Source organism: Pteronotus mesoamericanus, unplaced genomic scaffold (assembly GCF_021234165.1).
Source record: "Pteronotus mesoamericanus isolate MK-2021 breed Mesoamerican mustached bat unplaced genomic scaffold, CSHL_Meso_final contig_130, whole genome shotgun sequence".
In the NCBI taxonomy this organism is placed as follows: domain Eukaryota; kingdom Metazoa; phylum Chordata; class Mammalia; order Chiroptera; family Mormoopidae; genus Pteronotus; species Pteronotus mesoamericanus.
In genome coordinates, this window is record NW_026555060.1 from 20,784,344 (window position 1) to 20,805,702 (window position 21,359).

The 21,359-nt window shown below is 34.2% G+C and overlaps 1 protein-coding gene across 1 annotated transcript in view; it reads right to left on the reverse strand.

The window, feature by feature from the left end:
* Positions 1–678: 678 nt before the first annotated feature.
* Positions 679–21,359, reverse strand: part of STAM (signal transducing adaptor molecule) — a 62,484-nt gene continuing 41,803 nt past the window's right edge. Inside the window, exons 6-14 of the mRNA XM_054593102.1 lie at positions 20,793–20,883; positions 18,813–19,005; positions 17,538–17,632; positions 14,156–14,244; positions 12,499–12,586; positions 11,987–12,041; positions 11,174–11,327; positions 9,116–9,291; positions 679–2,158 (exon numbers count right to left, since the gene is read on the reverse strand). Coding sequence (XP_054449077.1) covers positions 1,933–2,158; positions 9,116–9,291; positions 11,174–11,327; positions 11,987–12,041; positions 12,499–12,586; positions 14,156–14,244; positions 17,538–17,632; positions 18,813–19,005; positions 20,793–20,883 — 1,167 coding nt within the window. The 3' untranslated portion in view covers positions 679–1,932. The remainder of the gene's footprint in view (positions 2,159–9,115; positions 9,292–11,173; positions 11,328–11,986; positions 12,042–12,498; positions 12,587–14,155; positions 14,245–17,537; positions 17,633–18,812; positions 19,006–20,792; positions 20,884–21,359) is intronic.

The window sequence follows — 21,359 nt, forward strand, 5'->3', positions numbered from 1 at the left end:
ACTAATACAAGTTTAAAAATGTATACATATTGTGATAAGGGTAGCTTTCTTCAATTTTACCATTCTTTGACTTTTATATAATAAAAAGCAAGTGAGAGAATATGTAATTGAAGTATATTAACAGAAAGAAAGCATGAAGGATATTAAGATAAAATGGGGAAATGATATACTTGCCACTGGTAAGCAGAAATTTATCAAAAAGACAAAAATACAGTATGATGGGAAAAATGTTTATCAGATAGAATATTTAAATTGGAATAAAGATTACACTCTGACAATGTTTTTAAAAAAACTACATATTAAAATTTTTTAAATGTAAATTTTGAATTCAAATTTAAAAATTTCTATTTGAAGGCAACACACTCTAAAATCAGGAAAACACAACACTGCAGTAGAACACTTACGTTAAAGATCGTGCTTTAAATTTGTAACTAAAATTTAGTCACCATTAAGATTCTTTGACAAAGATGGAATCACTTGTCAAAAGGGAAGGAAAAATGTTATCTGATTATAACAGTCTCAGAAAACGAAAATTAAATTTTCATTTATGGTTTGAAATCTGTTAAATTAATTCATTTAATATGATGCTTGACTTTTCAGTTGATGGTACAGTACAACCAGGAAAATTATGAATACTTAAGGAGATTAAAATGTCAGTGGAAAACATATTTCATGTGGATAAAAAAAAAACAAAAAAGCATTCATTGAAAAATACTCCTGAATAGGAAGCCAACATAATTCCATCAGAACTCCAAAAATAGAGAGAGAGAGAGCAGCCTCATCCAGGTTGAAAGGTAAGAACAAACATACAAACTGTTAAGCAAAGCCAGGAATATTGATTACTTTGAAACATCTGCTTATATCGATTTTAATGAAGAATTAAAGGATACAATGTGTTAAAGACATATTTAAAAGACTAATAATGGAATAAGACAAATGAATCAATTTTTTTTAATATCCTAAACAATTACAAGAGACTTTGAAAATGTAGTGTTTCTCATGGTTTCTTTCCAGTTTAAAAACTTCTATCCATTGCCTCTATCTTTGGTGTCACTGCCACCAATAAACACAGTATACAGTTTATAAACCTAATTACTGTCTTCAACAAGGAAAAAAAGTAAACCAACATTATTCCTTTAAAAATAAGATATAAAGAACATGATCCTACTTATCAATTTGTCTCATGGTCCCACAATACTCTGAAATATCATGCCAAAATGTCTAAGTTTAAAAGGGAACATCATTTGCTATAATTGCACCAAAAATTTAGCTACTGTATGCTGGTGTAATGACAGCTAGTAGTATGCAGAGGCTACAGAAAGATATAATGTACATATGTTTATCTCACAATCAGGCAAAGGAAAAGTTTAATGTAAAAATGAAAACATTTGACAACATAATGCCTTCATGTAAATATGTTACAGCATTGTTCCTTGCAGTTTAAAAGGATAGTGTAATTAGCTTAAATTCACACAAAACATTATGAAACATGGTAGTTGTTCATGATTAAAATAAAATAGCAATGTAAATTAATTTAACAGTGTTAAATATATTCACATGATCACCATTGTGATTCAAAATGGCCACTAATGAAGTTACATAGCAATATATGTACATAACATTTGCCACAACAATTTTTGTAAGTTTGACTTTTTGCAGATCAGGTAATTTTATGAGACAAATAATCTTTTATCAATTCTTTCATATTATGAAAGGAATTAAATGTTGTAAGTAGTTTCATTCCTCTAAGGAGGGGGAGGGGAGAACCTCTAAAAAGTCAGTGCAAATTGCAGAGAGTCCTAACTTCTTGAATATTTGAACTTGTTGACCAAGAAAGATTCCTATAAGCTGAGGATAAACGAACCTTAAGATATCAAAGAAATGCATAACATTGTCAGCGGCATTTTGCAGATCAAAGAGGAATCCCGAATCCTATAGCAGAGCCTTTTGAGAATACGGTTGCTGTGGCTGAGGTGGCTGTTGACTGCCTCCTGGCTGAGGCAGCGCTGAGGATGTTAAATTATAGTTTGGCACGTGGGACATATTAGTTCCTGCATTCTGGTATAGAGTGACATCAGCAGCGGCAGCAGTAGGAGGAGGACTGTACACTGAAGCCTGGCTGGGATATGTATTTCCTTGAACAGAAGTGACCATGGTGCTGTGAAGGGAAAAAACAGTTAGGTCAATATTGACTTCCATACCCATTTAGAGATAAACAGGAAAAGCTATTCATTAAAAATTCATTCAAACCATTCAATAAATATTTATTAAATACCCATAATGAGTCAAACTTGTTATTTCAGGCACTGGAATAGTAAAAAAAAGTCCCCACTGTCCACTGTCGTGAAGTTTACATTCTAGTAGGAGAAAAAAGTATTTTTTAATATGTCAAATGGTAATAACTGGTATGAAGAAAAATAAAGTCCTAGGAACCCTTGGTCCTCCTACTATGCAAGAGATTCTCCCTTCTATACAGTGTGGTAGGAGAAGGCATTTCAGATAAGGAAAAATTTAGGCAGAGACCTGAAAAAAGTGAAAGAGGGAGTCATGTCAATTATATAGGAAAACCAGCTGATGAAGCAAAGGGGCCTTCAACAAAAGAAAATACCAGACATGTTCAAGGATCAGAAAGGAGGTCATGATGTCCAAAGAGTGAGCAAAAAGGAGAGCAGCATACGCTACAGTAGCAGAATTAAGGGGGCAAGAAGCCTTAGAATATACAGAATCGTAAAGACCACAGCAAGGATTCTGGATTATATTTGAGTGGGACGGAAAGACACTGGTTGATTTTGGGCAGAAGAAATGAACATGATTCACTGAGGTATTACCCAACGGGATGCTATTACAACTGTCCAAGTAAGAGCTGACAGGTGGCTGAGGCCATGGTGAACCTGATGAAGAAGAGAGGAAAGGGCAAGATTTTGAAGGCAGTGCCATCAAATTTGCTAGTGGTCAAGAATGCCTGAGGTTTTAGAACTGTACTACACGTACAAATAACTGAAAAGAATGGCCATTCACTGAAAATGACAACAGATGGCAGATAAGGATTACAGTAAATTTGGGCAAGGATAATCAGCAGTTTTGGACATGTCAAGTGAGATACCTAGGAGGTGTACAGGAAGACATAATAAACAGACGGTCAGCTATTTAAGTCTGGAGACCAGGGGAGAGTTAGGATCAGAAACAGATATTTGGGAATCATCAGCATAAACCTGGTATTTAGAGTCGTGGGCTTAAATAAAATCCCCAGGGAATGATCACAGAGAAAAAAGGAGTCCATATTTTGAGCCCTACCCCTAGAAGTCAGGAAAATAGAGAAGCACTAGGCAAAGAAGAACGAAGAGTGACAAAGCAGACTGAAAAGTAGAAGAAAAACTAAAAGAGTGGTCAAAGCCAAGTAAAGAATGTATTTCAAAAAAGAAGTGACCATTGGATCTAGCAATATGAAAATCCAGTTCTTGACAAGAGCAGCTCTGGTAGAGTACAGGAGATGACAGTCTGATAACCTTGTTTTTCTTATTTCCCTGAAAATATAGAACCAAATAAGAGAGACCTTCCATCTACTCCCACCACACTGATCGACCATCTGTTCCTACACCCAATCATATGCTGTGCCTTCCCTCCTGCGGTAACTCATCGGCTGTCAGTGCTCCCATGCAAGACGCCCTCCACTGGTGTACTGCTCCGGTCCACCAAAAATATTCCTTCAGAGTTGTCTTTACTCACTGTCTCTGCTTCCTCCTTCCCATTCCCAGCCTGATATCTGAGTTTTTACCATTTATAAAGCACTAGTTTAGGTATATAAAGGAAATGGTAACAGCTTTAACATTCAGATTGTCCCCACATTTCTATTAAAACTACACAACAGGCAATTTTCAAAGTATTGCCTGTTTCTAAACTTTTCTTCAATTGCTAGATTGTTTATAAATCAATTGCTGGTAAGCTCAATGCCCTAGCATTCTGCACAAATTAAACAATTCATTACTATAACTGATGGTCCTTTAGTGCTACATTACACCAACTAATGCAGCCACTTAAGTAATGCTTAAAGACATTATCATTCCATATGCGCTGCTTTGTTAAATAAAAAAGTATTACAAGAAGTTAGATTTCATGAAGTTATTTGCATCCGTAAGGGCTACAATACGGCTCTAACACAATGTTGGGACTAAGCGCTAAAACTCTGGAGCCAAAATGCCTGGTTTTGTATCTTGGCTGAGTGGAACCTGGGTCCTCCCTCCAGGCCTCAGTTTTCTCATCTATAACATGCAATAACAGTGCACCTACTGCTTCACAGATTATTAATGAGTTAATATGTATAAAGCATACAGTACAGTGCATAGCACTTACTAAACATCACAGTATGTTAGCTATTACTGTAATTATTTGCACTTTGTACTATATTCTTTATCTCAACTTACAGTTCTACCATTCACCCAGCTGCCCCAGGGCAAAACCCAGCAAGTCACCCAATACTTCTCTCTCTCATATCTCCTCTGCACTGTCCCCACCTTGTCACCCACATGAAACCATTTGCTAATCTCCTAAACAACTTTTACAATCTCTATCATTTTATCTTGCAGTTAGACACTCAATTTCTTGTCTAATACAGTCTCCCAGCTTCTAACCTAGAAATTATGAATTCACCTATCTTATCACCCTTTAAATGCCTTTATAGGCTTTCACAGATAAAACCCCAGCTCCTTAACATGATTCCTAGGATCATTCATTATCTTTGTCAATAATTCCAAGTGTATTTCTCACTTCTCCCACCACAGACTAATCCTTTGGTAACATGCTTTTTCATAATTCCCCATGGGTACCATGCCATTTCATACTGCCATATGTTTGCTCATGATAGAAAATCTTTCTTACTTTTCCCCTCTAGGTTAGGAATAACACAGCTTGAGCTTATTCTCTTAGAAATCTTCCCTGAACCCCTAGGCTCCTAAAGCACCTTGCATGTACCTTTATTTGTAATTTGTGTTATAATTACATGTTATTTGTATGGTTTACTCTCCTAGCCTGTAAGCATATGGAGGCTAAGAATTCTAAATCAAAAGTCAACTAATATGACCAGGGAGCCAAGAATACTCAGTGTGGAATGCAGAGTCTCTTCCACAAATGGTGCTGGGAGAGCTGGATAACCACATGAAGAAGAATGAAACTGGATCCCTGTCTTACACTACCCACACACAAAAAAAGGAATTTGAAATGAATTAAATACTTAAGTTTAAGACCTGAAACCATAAAACACCTAGAATAAAAAACAGGGAAACGGCTCCTTGCCAATGGTCTCAGCAGTGATCTCCTGGATGTGACAGCAAAAGCACAAGCAACAAAGGAGAAAATCAACAACTGGGACTGTATCAAACTAAAAAGCTTCTGAACAGCAAAAGATACAAGAAACAAAATTAAAATACAACCTATGGAATAGGAGAAAGTATTTGCAAATCATACATCTAATGAGGGATTAATAACCAAAATATATAAAGAACTTACAGAACTCAATAGGAAAGAAACAGCCATGTTAAAAAGATGCAGAGGAACTGAATACAGTTTTCCGAAGACGACAAATGGTCAGTAAGACAAGAAAAAGTGTTCAATATCACTAATCATGAGGGGAATGCAAATCAAAACCAAAATGAGACATTACCTCATACCTGTTAGAATGGTTATCAAAGACAAGCGGTAACGAGTGTTTCATTGTTGGCAAGAATGTGGAGAAAAGGGAACCCTTATTCAGTGTTAGTGGCAATGTAAATTAGTGCATCCACTTGGAAAACAATATGAAGATTCCTCAAAAACTTTAATACTAAACTATCATATGATCCAGCAGTTCTACTTCTGATTATATATGACAAAGAAGTGAATTCAGGATCTTATAGGAGATTTGCTTCCCTGTGTTCACTGCAATGTTACTCAAAACAGCCAAAATATGGAAACAACCTAAGCATCCACCAACAGATGAATCGGTAAAAGAGATGTGATATAAGTGTACATACATACATACATACATATATCACACACTATGGAATATTATTAAGCCATGAGAAAAAGAAAACTGCCATTTTTAACAACTTGGATGAGACGTGAGGGCATTATGCTAAGTAAAATAAGAAAGACTGAGAAAGACAGATACTGCATGACCTCACTTCCGAATATATGTGGAATGGAAAAAAGTCAAATTAAGACAAACAGAATAGAGTGGTGGTTACCAAGGGTTAGGGGGTGGGAGAAATGGGGAGAGATTAGACAATGGGTACAAACTTCTATTCATAAGGCAAACAAGTTTAGGAATCTAATGTACAGCACGTTGACTGTACCTAATAATACTACTATCATACACCTGAATATTGCTGAGTAAATCTTGTATGTCCTCACCATCAAAAAATGGTAACTCTGTGATGGGATGGAGTTGTTAGCTAATGCTATGGTGGTAATCATTTTGCAATATATAAATGTATCAAATTAAGTCTTACACCTTAAACTTACATAATGTTGTATGTCAGTTATGTCTCAATAAAGATGGAGTGGGGGGGAGAAACTCACACTGTATGTCAAGTGTCTAACATAGTGTCTGGCAGAGACTAAATGTTCAATAAACATCTGTTTAACACAGTAACTGAAGTAACAGACAAATAAACACATAGCTTTGGCTGCTTGAGTACTATCATCACCATGATCACTATAGGTGGGTTAGGAAACTGCATCCACACTACCTTTTTCAATCAGTCATTAAGATTATCCTAAGGTGATATAGTCTGGAAAAGCGATAACCCTAGCACCAAAATTATATGAAAAAAATAAGGAATTACCTCCTACATATGAAGTAGGGCCACTAAAAAAAATCTGCCCACCAAAATAGAAAAAAAACAAAAAATAAATCCAAATTGACCTTGATTTACAATTAGAAAGCTTGAATCAAATACAGTTTTTCAAATGGAAAATATAATAAATAATACTGCAAGAATAAACTGTTCCGTGAACTTATAACTGTAAACCTACTTTTGCCCCATCCTGTGTAACTGTTCTTATATATTATGATATACATTTATATATCTTTTTAAGAACTGCCTCGAAGCCTTTGTGAAGTCTTTGTAAACAATTTAAAAGTATATGCTACTGGCCTAACACAGCACTTGGAGCTCTCATCTTAAACATTTATTTATCAAATATTTACTGAGTTCCTACCAGGTGTAAAAGCCTGTGCTACACAGTGTTGATATAAAGGTAAAAGAGACTCCACTCCAGCTCTAAAAATACTACAACCTAACGGGGATACAGATAAGTCTAAAGGCGATTACAAGACAGTACACAGTGTGCTAGGGCCCTGTGACAGTAAGAGAGGTGGAACAGTGCTGGAGTGGTGGGAAGGGGTTCTAGTAAAAACGAAGCTATGAACAAATAAATAGGAATTAGTCAAAGAGAGCTAAAGATTTCAAGGAAATGCTCTATCTACACAAGCACCTGTTGTGGTGCACATGTGGTTCTTGAGAGATGACATTAATAGCTACAGTGTATCAGTCGAGTCCAGTCACACTTCAGAACACAGTGCAGGCCCCGCACCAGATATTTCACATCTGGACTGCAAAAGCAGACAGAAAACGTCCCACAGAAGAGTAACAAGGTGTTGCAGCTCTACAGTATGGCATGTTTAAATACCTATCAAATGATTCTCTCATTTACAAGGAAATTTCTCAAGGTCCTGAACTAATAAAGGATCTCAGATAATCTCCAGGAACAAGGTGGCTAGTGCAGAATGTGACACAGTAACAGAAGACTAGCTGGGAAGGAGGGAGCAATTCTGGATGACACTAAATTATCTCAGAGATTCCTATATAACTCATGCACCCTGGCTGATTTCTCAACATCCACCTCTCCTCCTTTTGCATCTGGTTTTCAAAACAGCATGCTACTCTTCTAATAGCTGTTTCCTGCCTGTTTGGTTCTTTTCCATATAGGGGTATTCATTTTCACAAAATTTCAACTTAAAAAAAAATGTTGGAAAGAAGAGCTACACTGAACATTTTTTTTTTCTGAGCTATTTAGTAGGATGTACCCTGTTTTTTGATGTCATAAGCAGCCTCCTTTATTACCCTCCTTCTTAAGATCACTTCACAATACTAGATGGGACCACAAAATAATGTTTGCAAACCTCTAAGCATCTCTGGAGTGTGACTCTTTTGAGGAAAAATAAAACAACAGTGGTCAGTATAGGAGCATTCTATGGCAACTCCAATACTGAAGAAAAGGATTTTAGAAATTGCGCCTGTGCCACCAAGAAACTTCTTTTTGAGTCAGAATATCATGACTTCTAGAATTACACACTGATGAACTCTAAAGGCTATCTTTCATTTTGAGCTAAGATTCACAATGAAACAGAAAGGGCATTTATTTTACATAATGTAAAATCATTTAGTTACATGACAGAGGGCGTTATAAGTAAATGACCAAAATAATGAGCAATACTATCTATGTAGTAAGGCTTTTTCTTACCAGCTATTAAGATAGTAACACAACCTTAATTAATACTTATGCTTACAGTAACACTTTGATTAAGGCCTAAGAGACTCATTATTATATTCAAAAACTTGCCCTATGAACTACAGGGGCAAATAACTTCTTGTACTGTCTCTTTTCAGATGATTTATCCTGCAGTGAGTGATATATACTAAATTCCAACACAGGGCAAAAAAGGAAATATTTGTCTTTAAAAGATGGCCCAGAACCATAAATTCTGGAACAATAAATGATAACAAAAACATTTTGATTTTTATGAAATTTGTAAAAATGATATAGTTATTAAAACTTTCATTAAAGTCCTTAGCAAATACCATCATATATTCAAATAAAAAAACAAAATTATGACAGAGTTAAAACCTAAATACAGCAGTTCAATGACTCAGTAAGAGAGAGGACTAGCTTGCTAGCTAGGAAGGCAACACAGTAGGGGTTTCTGTAGAACCCACTCATCACCACAAACAGGGCTGTCTGGTATCAGTAGTGACATCTGTTACAGTTTTCTTATCCAGTTCTTATGGTTACAAATGATCAGGGGTACTTAAAAACTTTAATAGCACTAACTGCAAATAATAGTCAATAATGAAATTACTTAGGGTAAGAAGCCTGAGTCGGCTGACTAGGAAGCCCTGGGTTTGCAGACGGTGGAAGTGCTCCTTGGCTGAGAGAAGACAGCTGCTCTGGGGGAAGACTGTAGCTCTGGAGATGGCTCATCTGGGCATTCCCGGCAACCAGGTAAGCACCGCTTTGAGGAGGCCCTGGATACACCTAGAACAGTTCATGATAACACACATTAGATTTTTCTAAGATTTTAATAGGCAAGCCAAACGCTTTGTAGAGGCATTCAGTGACAAAAAGAACAGTTGCACCCCTGAAATCTTTTTTATAGTTATTTCTGTTAACAGGCATTTTAAAAAATATTTTTCAGTGCAGTTGGCTTCTGATGATTTTATTCTTAGGTAAACACTGACCAAACTCATTTTTATTTCTATCCAGAAACAGTAAAGGAACATATCTTGAAACTTTATACTAGTATTATTCTCTTTTTTCATGTTGATATTTGTAGTACTTCTCTAAAAGGAATCCCAAAGGATGTTTAAGAAGTGTCTTTAAATTCATTGTTTTATATCAACAGACTGCATTTACTTATAAATACAATTTATATTTCTTAAATTACTGTTTACTGAACACATAACAAACTTTTCTGTAAAGGTCCAGAGAGTAAGTATTTTAGGCTTTGTGGGCTATATGGTCTCTGTCACAACTACTGAAGTTGACCCATGTTGAAAGCAGACAGAAACAATTCATAAATGAAAGGGAATGGCTGTATTCCAATACAAGTTTATTTAAACAGATGGGAGACTGGATTTGGCTCTTGGGCCGTTGTCTGCCTACTCCTGCATCTAAAAGCTATGTCTATCCCTGCTCAGGTAGCTGAGTTGGTTGGCGCATCCTTCTGAACACCAAAAGGCTGCAGGGTTTGATTCTCAGTAGGGACATGTACAGGAGGCAGCCAATCAATGTTTGTCTTTCTTTCTGACTCCTTTCCTCTCTCTCTAAAATCCATACACATATCCATGGGTGAGTATTAAATAAATAAATAAAAATAAAAACTACTTGTTTGAACCGAAAGAGACTGATGCCTTAAATTCCCAAAGTCTTAAACATGCACAATGTTCTAGTTTTCTGTAGTATTCCTTAGATCCCTCTATCTCACATGTTTGAGAATAGAACTCTGCTATCCATGTAGTAAGGCCCTTACCAGTTGTTAACAGAGTAACACAATCAGCAAGAGAGAAGACAACAATCATCTTAGTAACTTTGGTTAAGGCCTGAAAGGCTCACTATGCATCAGAATCCAAAAGGTCTTCATTGTAAACAAAGCTATTCCTCATAAAGGAAATGCATTCTTTTTGCACTTTGCAAACTGAACATGAAGAGTTTTTTGTTTTTTGGTTCAGTGGTATTGAGGCCCATGAGTAGGTGTTGTCTAGCCACATGTTGCTCAGGCCTAGCTGCTCATCTCCAGTGTTCCAGCCCCTCATTTCAGAGAAAACTAATCTATTCTATGTTTGTGTCACCCTACATGGATAAAATGGAGTGCCCGGCTAATTAATCCCTATGCCCTGAACTTACTGAGTTTTTGGGAAAGAAACTCTTCAAACAGTTGCTTGAGATGAAGAGAAGGAAAGGGCTCTGTATTGCATTGCATGTGTTATGTAAACAAAGGAGGGAAATCTGTTTAAAGCAGCTCACTATAAAATTGAAACCAATAGATACTCAAAAGAATTTATAACAATTAGAAATTTTACTGAGACAAAAATTGCAGTTCTTAACCAAATAATTACATATGAAGCTTTAAAAGTATACAGATGTTTAGGCCTCCCTCCTGAAGATTTTGATTCAATAGGTCTGGGGTGGCACCAAAGAATCTGTATTTTTTTAAAAAACTTGATGGGTGAGTCTGATGTGCACCCCTGAAGAAAAAGAATTTTTTTTAAAAAGAACTATTGATATAATTGTGTATTATACATTGTATGTGTCAAGTAAAAGATTCTTTTAAAATCTATTTTTTATTTTAAACATTACTTGTAGAAAGTTTCACATTTTGAGAATTTAAAATAATATACTTGAGTTTTTAAAGGCTTACCTGAGAAGCAGAAACACCAGATGACTGCATATAATACTGCTGATTCTGTAATTTTGCATACATGGAATACATTGGATCTTCATTCATTAACTTGGTGTACAGTGAAAGTGCCTCCATCACTTTAACATTAAGTTCTGAGAGTTCTGAATGTTTTCTGAAATATTATACAATAATCTGAAACATAATTGCTATTTAAATAATACAATGTTCTAAATAAGAAACATCAAAATCAGCAAAATAGCAAAAAGTGGTATAAGTAGATATTATTAAAAATTTAACCTCATGCCAGAAAATATCCTGTATTTTGCCTGCAAGGCAATCAAAACAAAAGTTTAGGTACTGTGCTGGGAGAGTTTACTGTATTTGACTTTACTTTGAAATATCTAGGGTTCCCTAGATATTAACAGATGGGTCATTTGGGCTTTGGTAATGACACAGCAAACATGATTATAATAGTTAATCCTTATTTTTTAAAAATACTAATATTATTTTTTAAGTGAGGTCAAATAAATCCTCACATAAAAAAAAAAAAGAAGGGGGGGAGAGATGAGTCTAATCCCAATTCCCACATCTAGCAGAACACAAGTACATAAATAAGAACTGGTTCCTTTGGCACATAAAAATAATAAACATTAAAAAAAATTTTTAAAGTAAATCAAATGAAATAGACTAGAAAAATTAAAAAGTAAAATAGAATAGAAAATAAATAAAAATATTAATAAAGTAAACTAAAATGGCAGCTCTATCTCAGTACATAGTTTATAGAGAACGTTAGGAACAAAGGTATACATGATAGAGCACATGTTCCTTTACCTATCAATATCTTCCAGCTTTTCATCAATGAGAGGTCCCATCTGGTGACACATTGCTTAAATAACAAGATTTGAAGAAATATATGAAATATATGAAGAAATATATGAAAAAAGCAAATCTCTGATGAATATTCACATATTTAAGAAATACAAGATATACCTTGGAGTAATAAAAATTATATTAATAAACCACAGAGGAGAGGATCCAGGATTTTCTTGATCTCAAAAATATTAAAATACCAATATTTATTTTACAACATTCTAAAATGTTGAATAAAATACTTGCATATTTTGAATAAAATATTTAATTTGGACAGAAAAGTATAAGAATGGGAACTGTGTGAAAGGTTTAAATGGCTTATAAATGCGAAACTGGGTCACAGAAGAGTAAGAAATGTTAATATTTTTTATATTATTCTCAATTTTATTGAAATATAAACTATTCTATACATAACAGTAGATATAAACTCTAATTATCCTTTATTTGCAAGGTAAATGAAAAACAAGGTTTACCTTCAAGATGAAGTAACTCTGGAAGATCTGGCTGATCATCACTGGGATCTGTACTTTGCAACATCTGTAGCAACTGGTCCATTTTATCCTACAGGAATTAAATAGTATAAAAAGCAACAAATCGTTATGCAACATACGTTCTCACTTTGTAAATCAGATAGCGAAGAGAGAACATCTGTAATTCACAGATATGGAGACTCCAATTTGGGTTTTATGTATTTAGTATCTGTGTACACTCTTTATGTGAAGTTAAGAGCCCTGAAAGCTCTACCTGTTTTTGCAAATTCTTAGAGATTCTCTTAAATGAGAAGAAACAGAACCACCTTTATACATACAACATGTGAGTTCTTCAATCTCTTTTATCATGGTAGTTAATTTCACTTTATTTTGAAGTACCTGTAGCCCTGACATACTAACAGGTGTGACCTCTCTCTCAAGATGGCGTTACTTATGAGTAACAACTCAGTTATTAACTTCCTCCCCAGGGTGAATATGACAGCTGTTTTAGTAAGGCATAGCTCAGCTATATTACACCTGTTTTCTTTCTATGTGGGGCCATAAAGACTTAGTCTACATTTTCTTTCCACCAATGTTTCAGTTTGGGTTTCTCTATTCTTCTACGTGGAAGAGGCTGGGAGGCATCTCACGGCAATGATTTAGATCTATTTCAGATTCTTTTGTTGTAATAACCAATGGGCCTAATGAAACCATCATTACATAACTATCTCTATGTTATATAAATATGAAGTATTTATATGTAGGTTTTTAAAAATCAAAATACAGACCTCAGAAGCTTAAGAAAACTTATGAAGTGAAAAATTTTTATATTTTGAAATGAGTACTATTTTTCAATGTAAAAGATTCACAATGTTCATTGTAAGTTGTCTTAAAAAGAAGGCACATGTCAGAAAAGTTTGCCTACAGCCAAAAAAAAAGAAGGTGGGGGGGAAGAAGTCTTGTAAAATGAGAGAGCAACTGACATGTGAATAATTTGTGTTGTGTTTGCAGAATACTACACCCTGTTTGAAATTACCTACTGTCAGAAAAATAAGGTATCAAAATAGAAGCCTAAACTGACCCTACCTGCATTATCTTATGTAACACAACCAGCTAATTAACTTTCCCTGACTCAGTTGGGTTCTGTGGCTCCTAGCAGTTTTCTACAATTTATTTCTCTGAAAGAGCACTCTCCTAGCTTTCTGCTTCTGACTCCTCTAAAAGGCTGAAAACCTATAAATCCCATCACAGATTTTAAAGATAACATCTCTTTTCATCATAAGCCTAAAGTGATACCAAGAATATAATTCCCAGGGCTTTAAATGTGGACACTGTAAACAGTTACACATTCTTTGAAATATACTTCCCCCAAATCTCACAATAGTGTTTGTAATAGCAAAAAACACCAGAAAAAACTGAAAACAACCTTAGTGCCAACAACAGAAAAATCAAATCATGATATATCCATTGCATAAAATACTAAGCAGAAATTTAAAATGAGGTACAACTCTATGTGCTGACATGGTAAGAATGGGGCTATATTATTTATATTTTTATAATAACAAAATACGTTTATAAATTAATTTTTTAAAAGAAGACAAGAAAAACATTTCAACCTCAATACCAAGTATGAACCACTCTTATGAAGGAAATCACTTACTTCATCAATAAAGACTTGTTCCGGTTCTGGCTCTATTGTTTCTACCTGAACATCATCACTAAATTGCACCGTCTTCTTCTCCGGTTTTACTGTAAAACATGCAATATTTATCTTTTCCTTATAACAAATTTAAAATTCTATTTGAGAACACTTTAAGTTCCAAGAGTGTATTTGAGTTAAATATTCCTCTTAAGCTAAGAGACTCAATTTGAAGAATAATTAGGTTGCAGATTTAGGCAATAATGACAGAATATTAGTTCATGTCAAGATTTCTTAATTTTTTTCTTCTAAAGATTTACATTTTCCATAAATGATACTCTACAAAAAATAAGACATCTATTTCTGAAAGAAAGAAAAAGGAATAATCATCTATTACACAAGAGAGTTCAGTAAACTGATGAACAAAAAGCAAAGTTTTACAATGGCATAAATGAATGATATAATTTTAAATAAATCCTCTTTTTAAATTACCCATCTTTTCAAAGAAAAATCTTGTTTGATAGACGGTACTATTTCAATGCGATAAACTGGGAAGGTAACTGTATGTTCTCCAGCAGGCTACTCTGACTTTTCACTAAGAAAACGACATCCAGGACAATGGAGAATTTGTCAAGTGGCCTTGACAGAGATCAGAATTTTCCACTATATTATCCTGTATTTTTTTTTTTTAGTTACATTATACTTTGCAATGAAAAAAATGATTATTAAGGGATCCAAAAGGCACTGGTCAGAAAAACGTATTTCCCTTGTTCAACAAAGCAAACTTTAAAAATCTAGTCAAGATAAATTAGTACACATACAGATATGATTAATATAGCAATTAATCTTCTCCAAAAGAATACCTAGGCACAACACAACTTAAATGAAATGAACTTCCTCTCTGGATTTTTCTTCTTTGTAGCAACATGGTCAATCAGTATTCATAAAAATATTAACAATCAAGATAAAAGGGGGGCAAGCATGGGGTAGAATTAAGGAAGGAAATAATATCTACTAAATTATTAAATGTACTTAATGGAATACATACATTTCCTCCAATGAATCTAGATTACAATCTTATGAGATATGCTCATTTCATAAATGAGGTTTAACAGTGGCTTAGAAAGATTATAAATTCTTGGACAGGTGAAATCTACTAAATGACAAAGCCTGGATTTGAATGCCAATCTATCTGGCTCTACTAGCCCACACTACTGGAATCTGGCCTGTGATTTTACTCTGAGAACAAGAAGTCACATCACTTATATATTCTGTGTTGTGTGATGCCACACAAAATGGAAATTGTTTAATTCATCCCATTCAAGTCACCATAAAGCAAAATTCTACATACAAAAAAAAAAAGTTTCAGAAAGTTTTAGCTGATTTCATTTTCCCATGGGGGAATAAAGAGACATCTGCTATATATACTGCTTTCTATATCCTGAGCAATTAATATGTAGAAAGCCGGGAGAGCACCACTGTACTGTCTGCTATCCACAACAGACACATGGTAGATTTCACATCCTAACAGCTGACCATGCATAAATTTGCAATGTTTTTCCCTCATAGAAACTAATACCATTACTATGTTCACACGTGTAGGTGCACATTACATATGTATATATAAACATATTATTTTTATATACATGAAAGATAAAATGCTTTCACAATATCTAACTGCATCTCCAAAACATAAACAAGCTAAGGAGACCAGGTATTTCTATTTGACACGTCAAGTGAAGTAGGTTTCTGTTTCCTCATAAAAAAACGATGCTCTGAGGATCCCTTTAGCACTCGTCTTCCAAACTCAAGAGCTAAAACAATTACATAAGCTCTGCTGCTTCTGTTTCTCTTTTAGGTGTTCCACAGTGAAACACAGGAGATGAGTTGAAATACTCATTTTAAAGCTGTGATGCAGTATCATAGAAAAAAGATAAAATGGCTAGATGATCTACATGAGCCCTTGGATCTCATCCTGAACAGAAGTCCAAGACAATTTTACCCTTTCCAACAGTTGATTCAGGACAAGAAAACCCAAACTCCCAAAAACAAACAAAAATAAACACCACCATCAACCCAAGCTAAAAGTCAGCACAGTATGCACTGCCATCTAAAAAAGGTTCTACAACATGTTTCTTTGAGTTCTAACAATAAACAACTCCATTAAAGAGGAATGAGTATCAGAAATCTGTCTCTATAAAAATGTCAAAAAACAACCTGGCAATAATTATCATAATTAACTAACTATAACTTAACTAATAATAATAATTTAACTAATAATAATTAGTTAAAAAGATGACTAACACAAAGATCTCTTTTTAAAATTCTTATAAACTAAGAAAGACCTAAGCATCTTGCAGTTTATAACTTTGATTTCTTTGTCCTGTCATTATATAGACAGATGAGCTAAGATATTCTGTCAGATAACTTTAGCTCACTGACTTATATCCAAAAATTCTTTTAAAATTCTAAAAATTTCATGGACAAAACCAAAGGGGGTATGATTGAGGGTGGGTAGGGGTGTGGGTGGGGCAGGCAAAAGTGGTGGAGGAAAAATGAAGACAATAGTACTTGAACAATTTAAAAAAATGAGAATTCTAAAAGTTTCAATCACCAATAGAAATCTTTCTAGACTAAAATATCTGTTTCCTTAAACAGAGGGACATAATGACTTAATCCTGATGACTGAAACTCATTATTATGAAGATTCATTAAAGTACAGGATAATGAAGAAATATAGCCAACTGTCTACCAATGTTTTGATAGGCTACTGTCAGTGACATCTCCGACAACTATCACGCCTGTCAGTACTACCACTTCTTCCTTGGGCCCACTTTCTTTATTTCTCCTAGTCAGCAAAGATTAGGAAATCAAACAAAAAACCATATGACTAGCTATGGTTGCTGCTGAATATCTGTCATAGGGTTTAGGATAGCCATTATTGTTGCTTAGAGGCCACAGCTTCTAAGTTTGAGGCTAGAACACTAGAGAAACGGTCTCAATCTTGAACAGGAAGAATTCTCTATGACATTACACTGAATTTGTCACACTTTTATCAAATGATGATAATGAAAATACATAATGCATAAATTCATTAACACTTTTTAATGCGCATTTTTACAACAGCATATATCTACATATATATGTGCGTATGTAACACGTATGTTTTCTTTCCTATGAAAAAGTCCATAGTTTCTCTAAAGATAATCTTGGTAGACAAATGATTGTAATTCTTAGATGATTTCTGGTAAATGATCTACTGACCAGGAAGCTGCATTTTATAATAAACAACTTGAAGGCACTAACATTTGAAAGTCCCAGCTCCAGAAAGTGGAATTTACACAACTTTCATTAAGAAGAGGATTATCGATTACCTTACACTGACAGACTAGAAAATACTTACTCATTTCTGGTTCAGCAGTGAGATCTGCAGTCACAAAATTAGAGGGAAATAACCCCATGCCTTGATGAGTTTCACCTTTCCACCAGTTGGGATCACTATGAGGAACAAGAGGAAAAAAAAAGTCTAAAATGAAGATTTTTATGTCTTTCCATTTTTATAATGTTTAACTTACATTATTAACCAGATTTAAATCCCACAACAATCCAGTGAAGAAGGAAATGAATGTATCATTATTATAAAAAACACACAAGGCCTCAGAGAAAATAAAAAGGCATTAAACACACAGTTCTTTATCTTTTAGAAGGCTGGTGAAGGCTCTGAGGATCTAATATGAGGCTCTGAACTCTTTCCCCCCAGAAAAGGTCCCTGTACTGAACAACTGTCAACTTCAGGTGGTTCATGGGCTCCAATGCAAGAATCTTTTGTTAATAAGATATATGGTAGGGCCGGTGCTCTAGCTAGTATATATCAGCCAATTTTTCCCCACAAGAAAACACATATGACAGGTACACTGTTTATAGCACAAGACATTCACAAGGAACGCACTTCCAGGTGCATACTCATTTTCTCCACTGTATCCCAGTGTGTGGTATAAGAAAAAATAGCAAACTCTCAATAAGTATTTTAAATGCATAAATAATCAAGGTTTTGTGCAATTCTCAGCAAAACAACTTCAATGTAGCTTCATTTTCTTCCACTCAAGAAATTGTATTATAGTGTGATATTACAGAAATAACCTTAAATCTATTTGAATCTTTTTAAAAACCATTTGCAAAGTTTAATACTTCATTATTAGTAATTTTCATGTAAGCATAAAGCTGTAGTAAAAGAAAGATGCACTGATTCACTCCCCATGATAATGTAAATGTATATAACTCCGTGTAAAATGAATTTGTTCCAAACAATACACTAAATGATAAATAAATTCACTATATTTGTATTTCTTACAAATTTCATAAATACATATACATACTTATTTTCTAAAAATTTTAATTTTTTACTAATTTAACAATCTATATTATTAGAGGAAACCAAAGATGAACAGATTAAACAAGGCCTCCAAAACAAACCAAACTATTTAAATATTACAGATAGGAAAAAAATTAAACTACAAAATAAGAATCCAGCTAGTATGACAATAGCATAGCAACCGTCAAACAAAGGAACTAGCTGGGTCAACATATTTTTTAATTGTACTTGGCGAAAGCATCCAACAGGAATATTATGAAACACAGAAGTAACGTGCTATATATTTTCATATGAATGTTCCATCACCTGTCATCAAGAACTGTAATAATTTCTCCAGCTTTAAAAGTAAGTTCATTATCTTCAGCAGCTTCAAAGTCATATATAGCACGAACTTTTCGGCCTTCATGTTGGTGGTTCGTTAAGAGATTTGATGTGCTTGGATACAAAGTGGAAAGGGTGGTGGACTGCTGCCTTTGTTCCTTCAGGGACAACTCAATGGCTAGAAAATAATGGGTGTAAAAAGACCAAAAATGTTAATATAGCCAATAACCCAAAAAAGTACAAAAAGATATCTTAAGGTAAAAAGTATTCTCTCAATAGTGCAGCTAGAATCTAGGACATATCCTGACATAATATATTGAATAAAAATCATTTTATCTATTTTATTTATTCATTCATAACTCAAAGTTAAAAAAATAAACTAAAAAATTGAACAGCATGATGACAATTTTTACTGAACAAATACAATTTAAATAATTCTGGATAATAACAAGGATGTACACTCTTAGATCCATTTTTAAAATTTAGCTGTAGATATATTTTATATTTTTAATGTACTCCTCTAGCTTAAATTCCCAAAATGATAATCAAAATCAGTTGGGAAGTAAAGAGTCTCAAGCCTCACTGGGTACTTACGAAATAAGAGCCTCAAAGGTAGTAGCTGAGAGCCAGTATTTTATTGCTCCAAAGGTAATTCTTAGGTATCAGTCTAGGAACTGGAATTTAGAGTAACTACAGTAAAGTCTCACCTAACAAATTCCCCAAAATAGATTTCAATGCATCTCCCCTATCTCTACCACTCCTCCTCCACTGCAAGCCATCACCATGTATATCACTCAGGCTCTGCAATGTGATCTTAAGGGATTGACTGCTCTGCTTTCAATCAACCCTTAACCCTCTCTTACCTCCACCTCTGTTCTAGATCAATAAAAGACCTAATGAGAAAATAAAACTTTAAAACTATTATTAAAAAATATAGGAAAATATCTTTTAGGATCTGGGGTAGAAAAAAATATTTTAAGACATAAAAAAGCAAAAATAACAGAAAAGCAAAAATCTGACCACATCAAAATTTAAAACTTATTTAAAACACATTATCCAAGTAAAATTATATGCCAAAAGTCAAGAGTAGATGTCTCCTGTAGATATAACAGGCAAAGATATGCATCCAAAATGAAGACTTTTTACATATCATTGTTTTTTTAAAGATACTCGACAGAAAAAGAGACAATCAAAACAGCTAATAAACACACAAAAACGGACTCAACCTCACTAGTAGTAAAGGAAACAAAATTTAAAATAATGGGACATTATTTCAAACCTCTCAGATTCATAAAACTCTAACTCTAACAATCCCAAATGTTGTCAGGAGTTTAAAAATAATAATAGCTTTCATATATTGCTGATGGAAGAGTACCTAAAACTATTTGGCCAAGCTGAAGATGTGCCTGCCCCTTGAGCCAACAGTACTTCACTTTTAGTCACACGAAAGAGCCCCTTGGCTCTGCACCCCCACAAACGTGTACAAGGATATTCAATGCAGCATGCTTGTTATAGAAAAAATAAAAACCAGAAAATCCATTTTTTATCAGTAGGAAGATAAATTATATGTTTATTAATATGCTAGGATACTATACAGCAATTAAAACAAATAAACTTGGTTTGTGTGTCTAATCATGAATAAATCTCAAATGTTGCATGTAAAGAGGCAGGTTGTATCTAAGTATACTACTTATGAAAAAAATTTTTGTGGGACACAGAAGTATTTAGTATTGTTTATAGATATTTATGGGTAAATTGTGTAGTAAAAATGTTAACTGAAATGACATACATGATAGTAGTCGCCTTGGGAGAGAAGAGGAAGGTAGACTTCTGATACTGAGGAGAACCAAGGAGTCTTCAGCTTTAGCTGTAAAGTCATATTTCTTTTATTTAAAAATATCTCAGAGAAAAAATATTAAGTAAGAGACCTATCTTCCTGCCACCATCAGGGACTTAAAAACATACCTTTTGCTAAATCTTCTTCCTCTTTTTTGTTAGCAACAGTACCAGGATCCTTGGCTACCAGAGCAGGGCTGGCTTTTGCTTGTTCTGCAGCCTAACAAAAAAAAAAAAAAGAAACACAACATTTGAGTGTTGATCTCAAATATTCCTACTCCAATCTACAAAGGTGCAAGAACCTTCTTGTCAATCTAAAACAAACTTCTGAAGTATAAAGAAATCCAATTGGATCAGCCTGAGGAGGAGAGGAGTTAGCACTGGAGAAAATAGACTCAGAGCAATTGCATACTTAGAGCCAACAGCTTAACAACACTGTTGCAGGTTTGTGTAAGGACATTACTTAAAAGTTCACAAACCAAAAAAGAAAGACTAGAGATTTTAAAACTTCTAGAAAAATTCTAAAACGAGAAAAGGAGCTGGGAGAGGGAGGTAGATGACCATTTAAAAAGATTTTTTTTAATTTTTTAAATATGTATTTAGGAGTTACATTTTATTGCTTGCTTCCAGATCAAAATCAGGGTATTATCTTTAGGGACCCAGATTTATATATCATATAAATGTACATAAAATTAT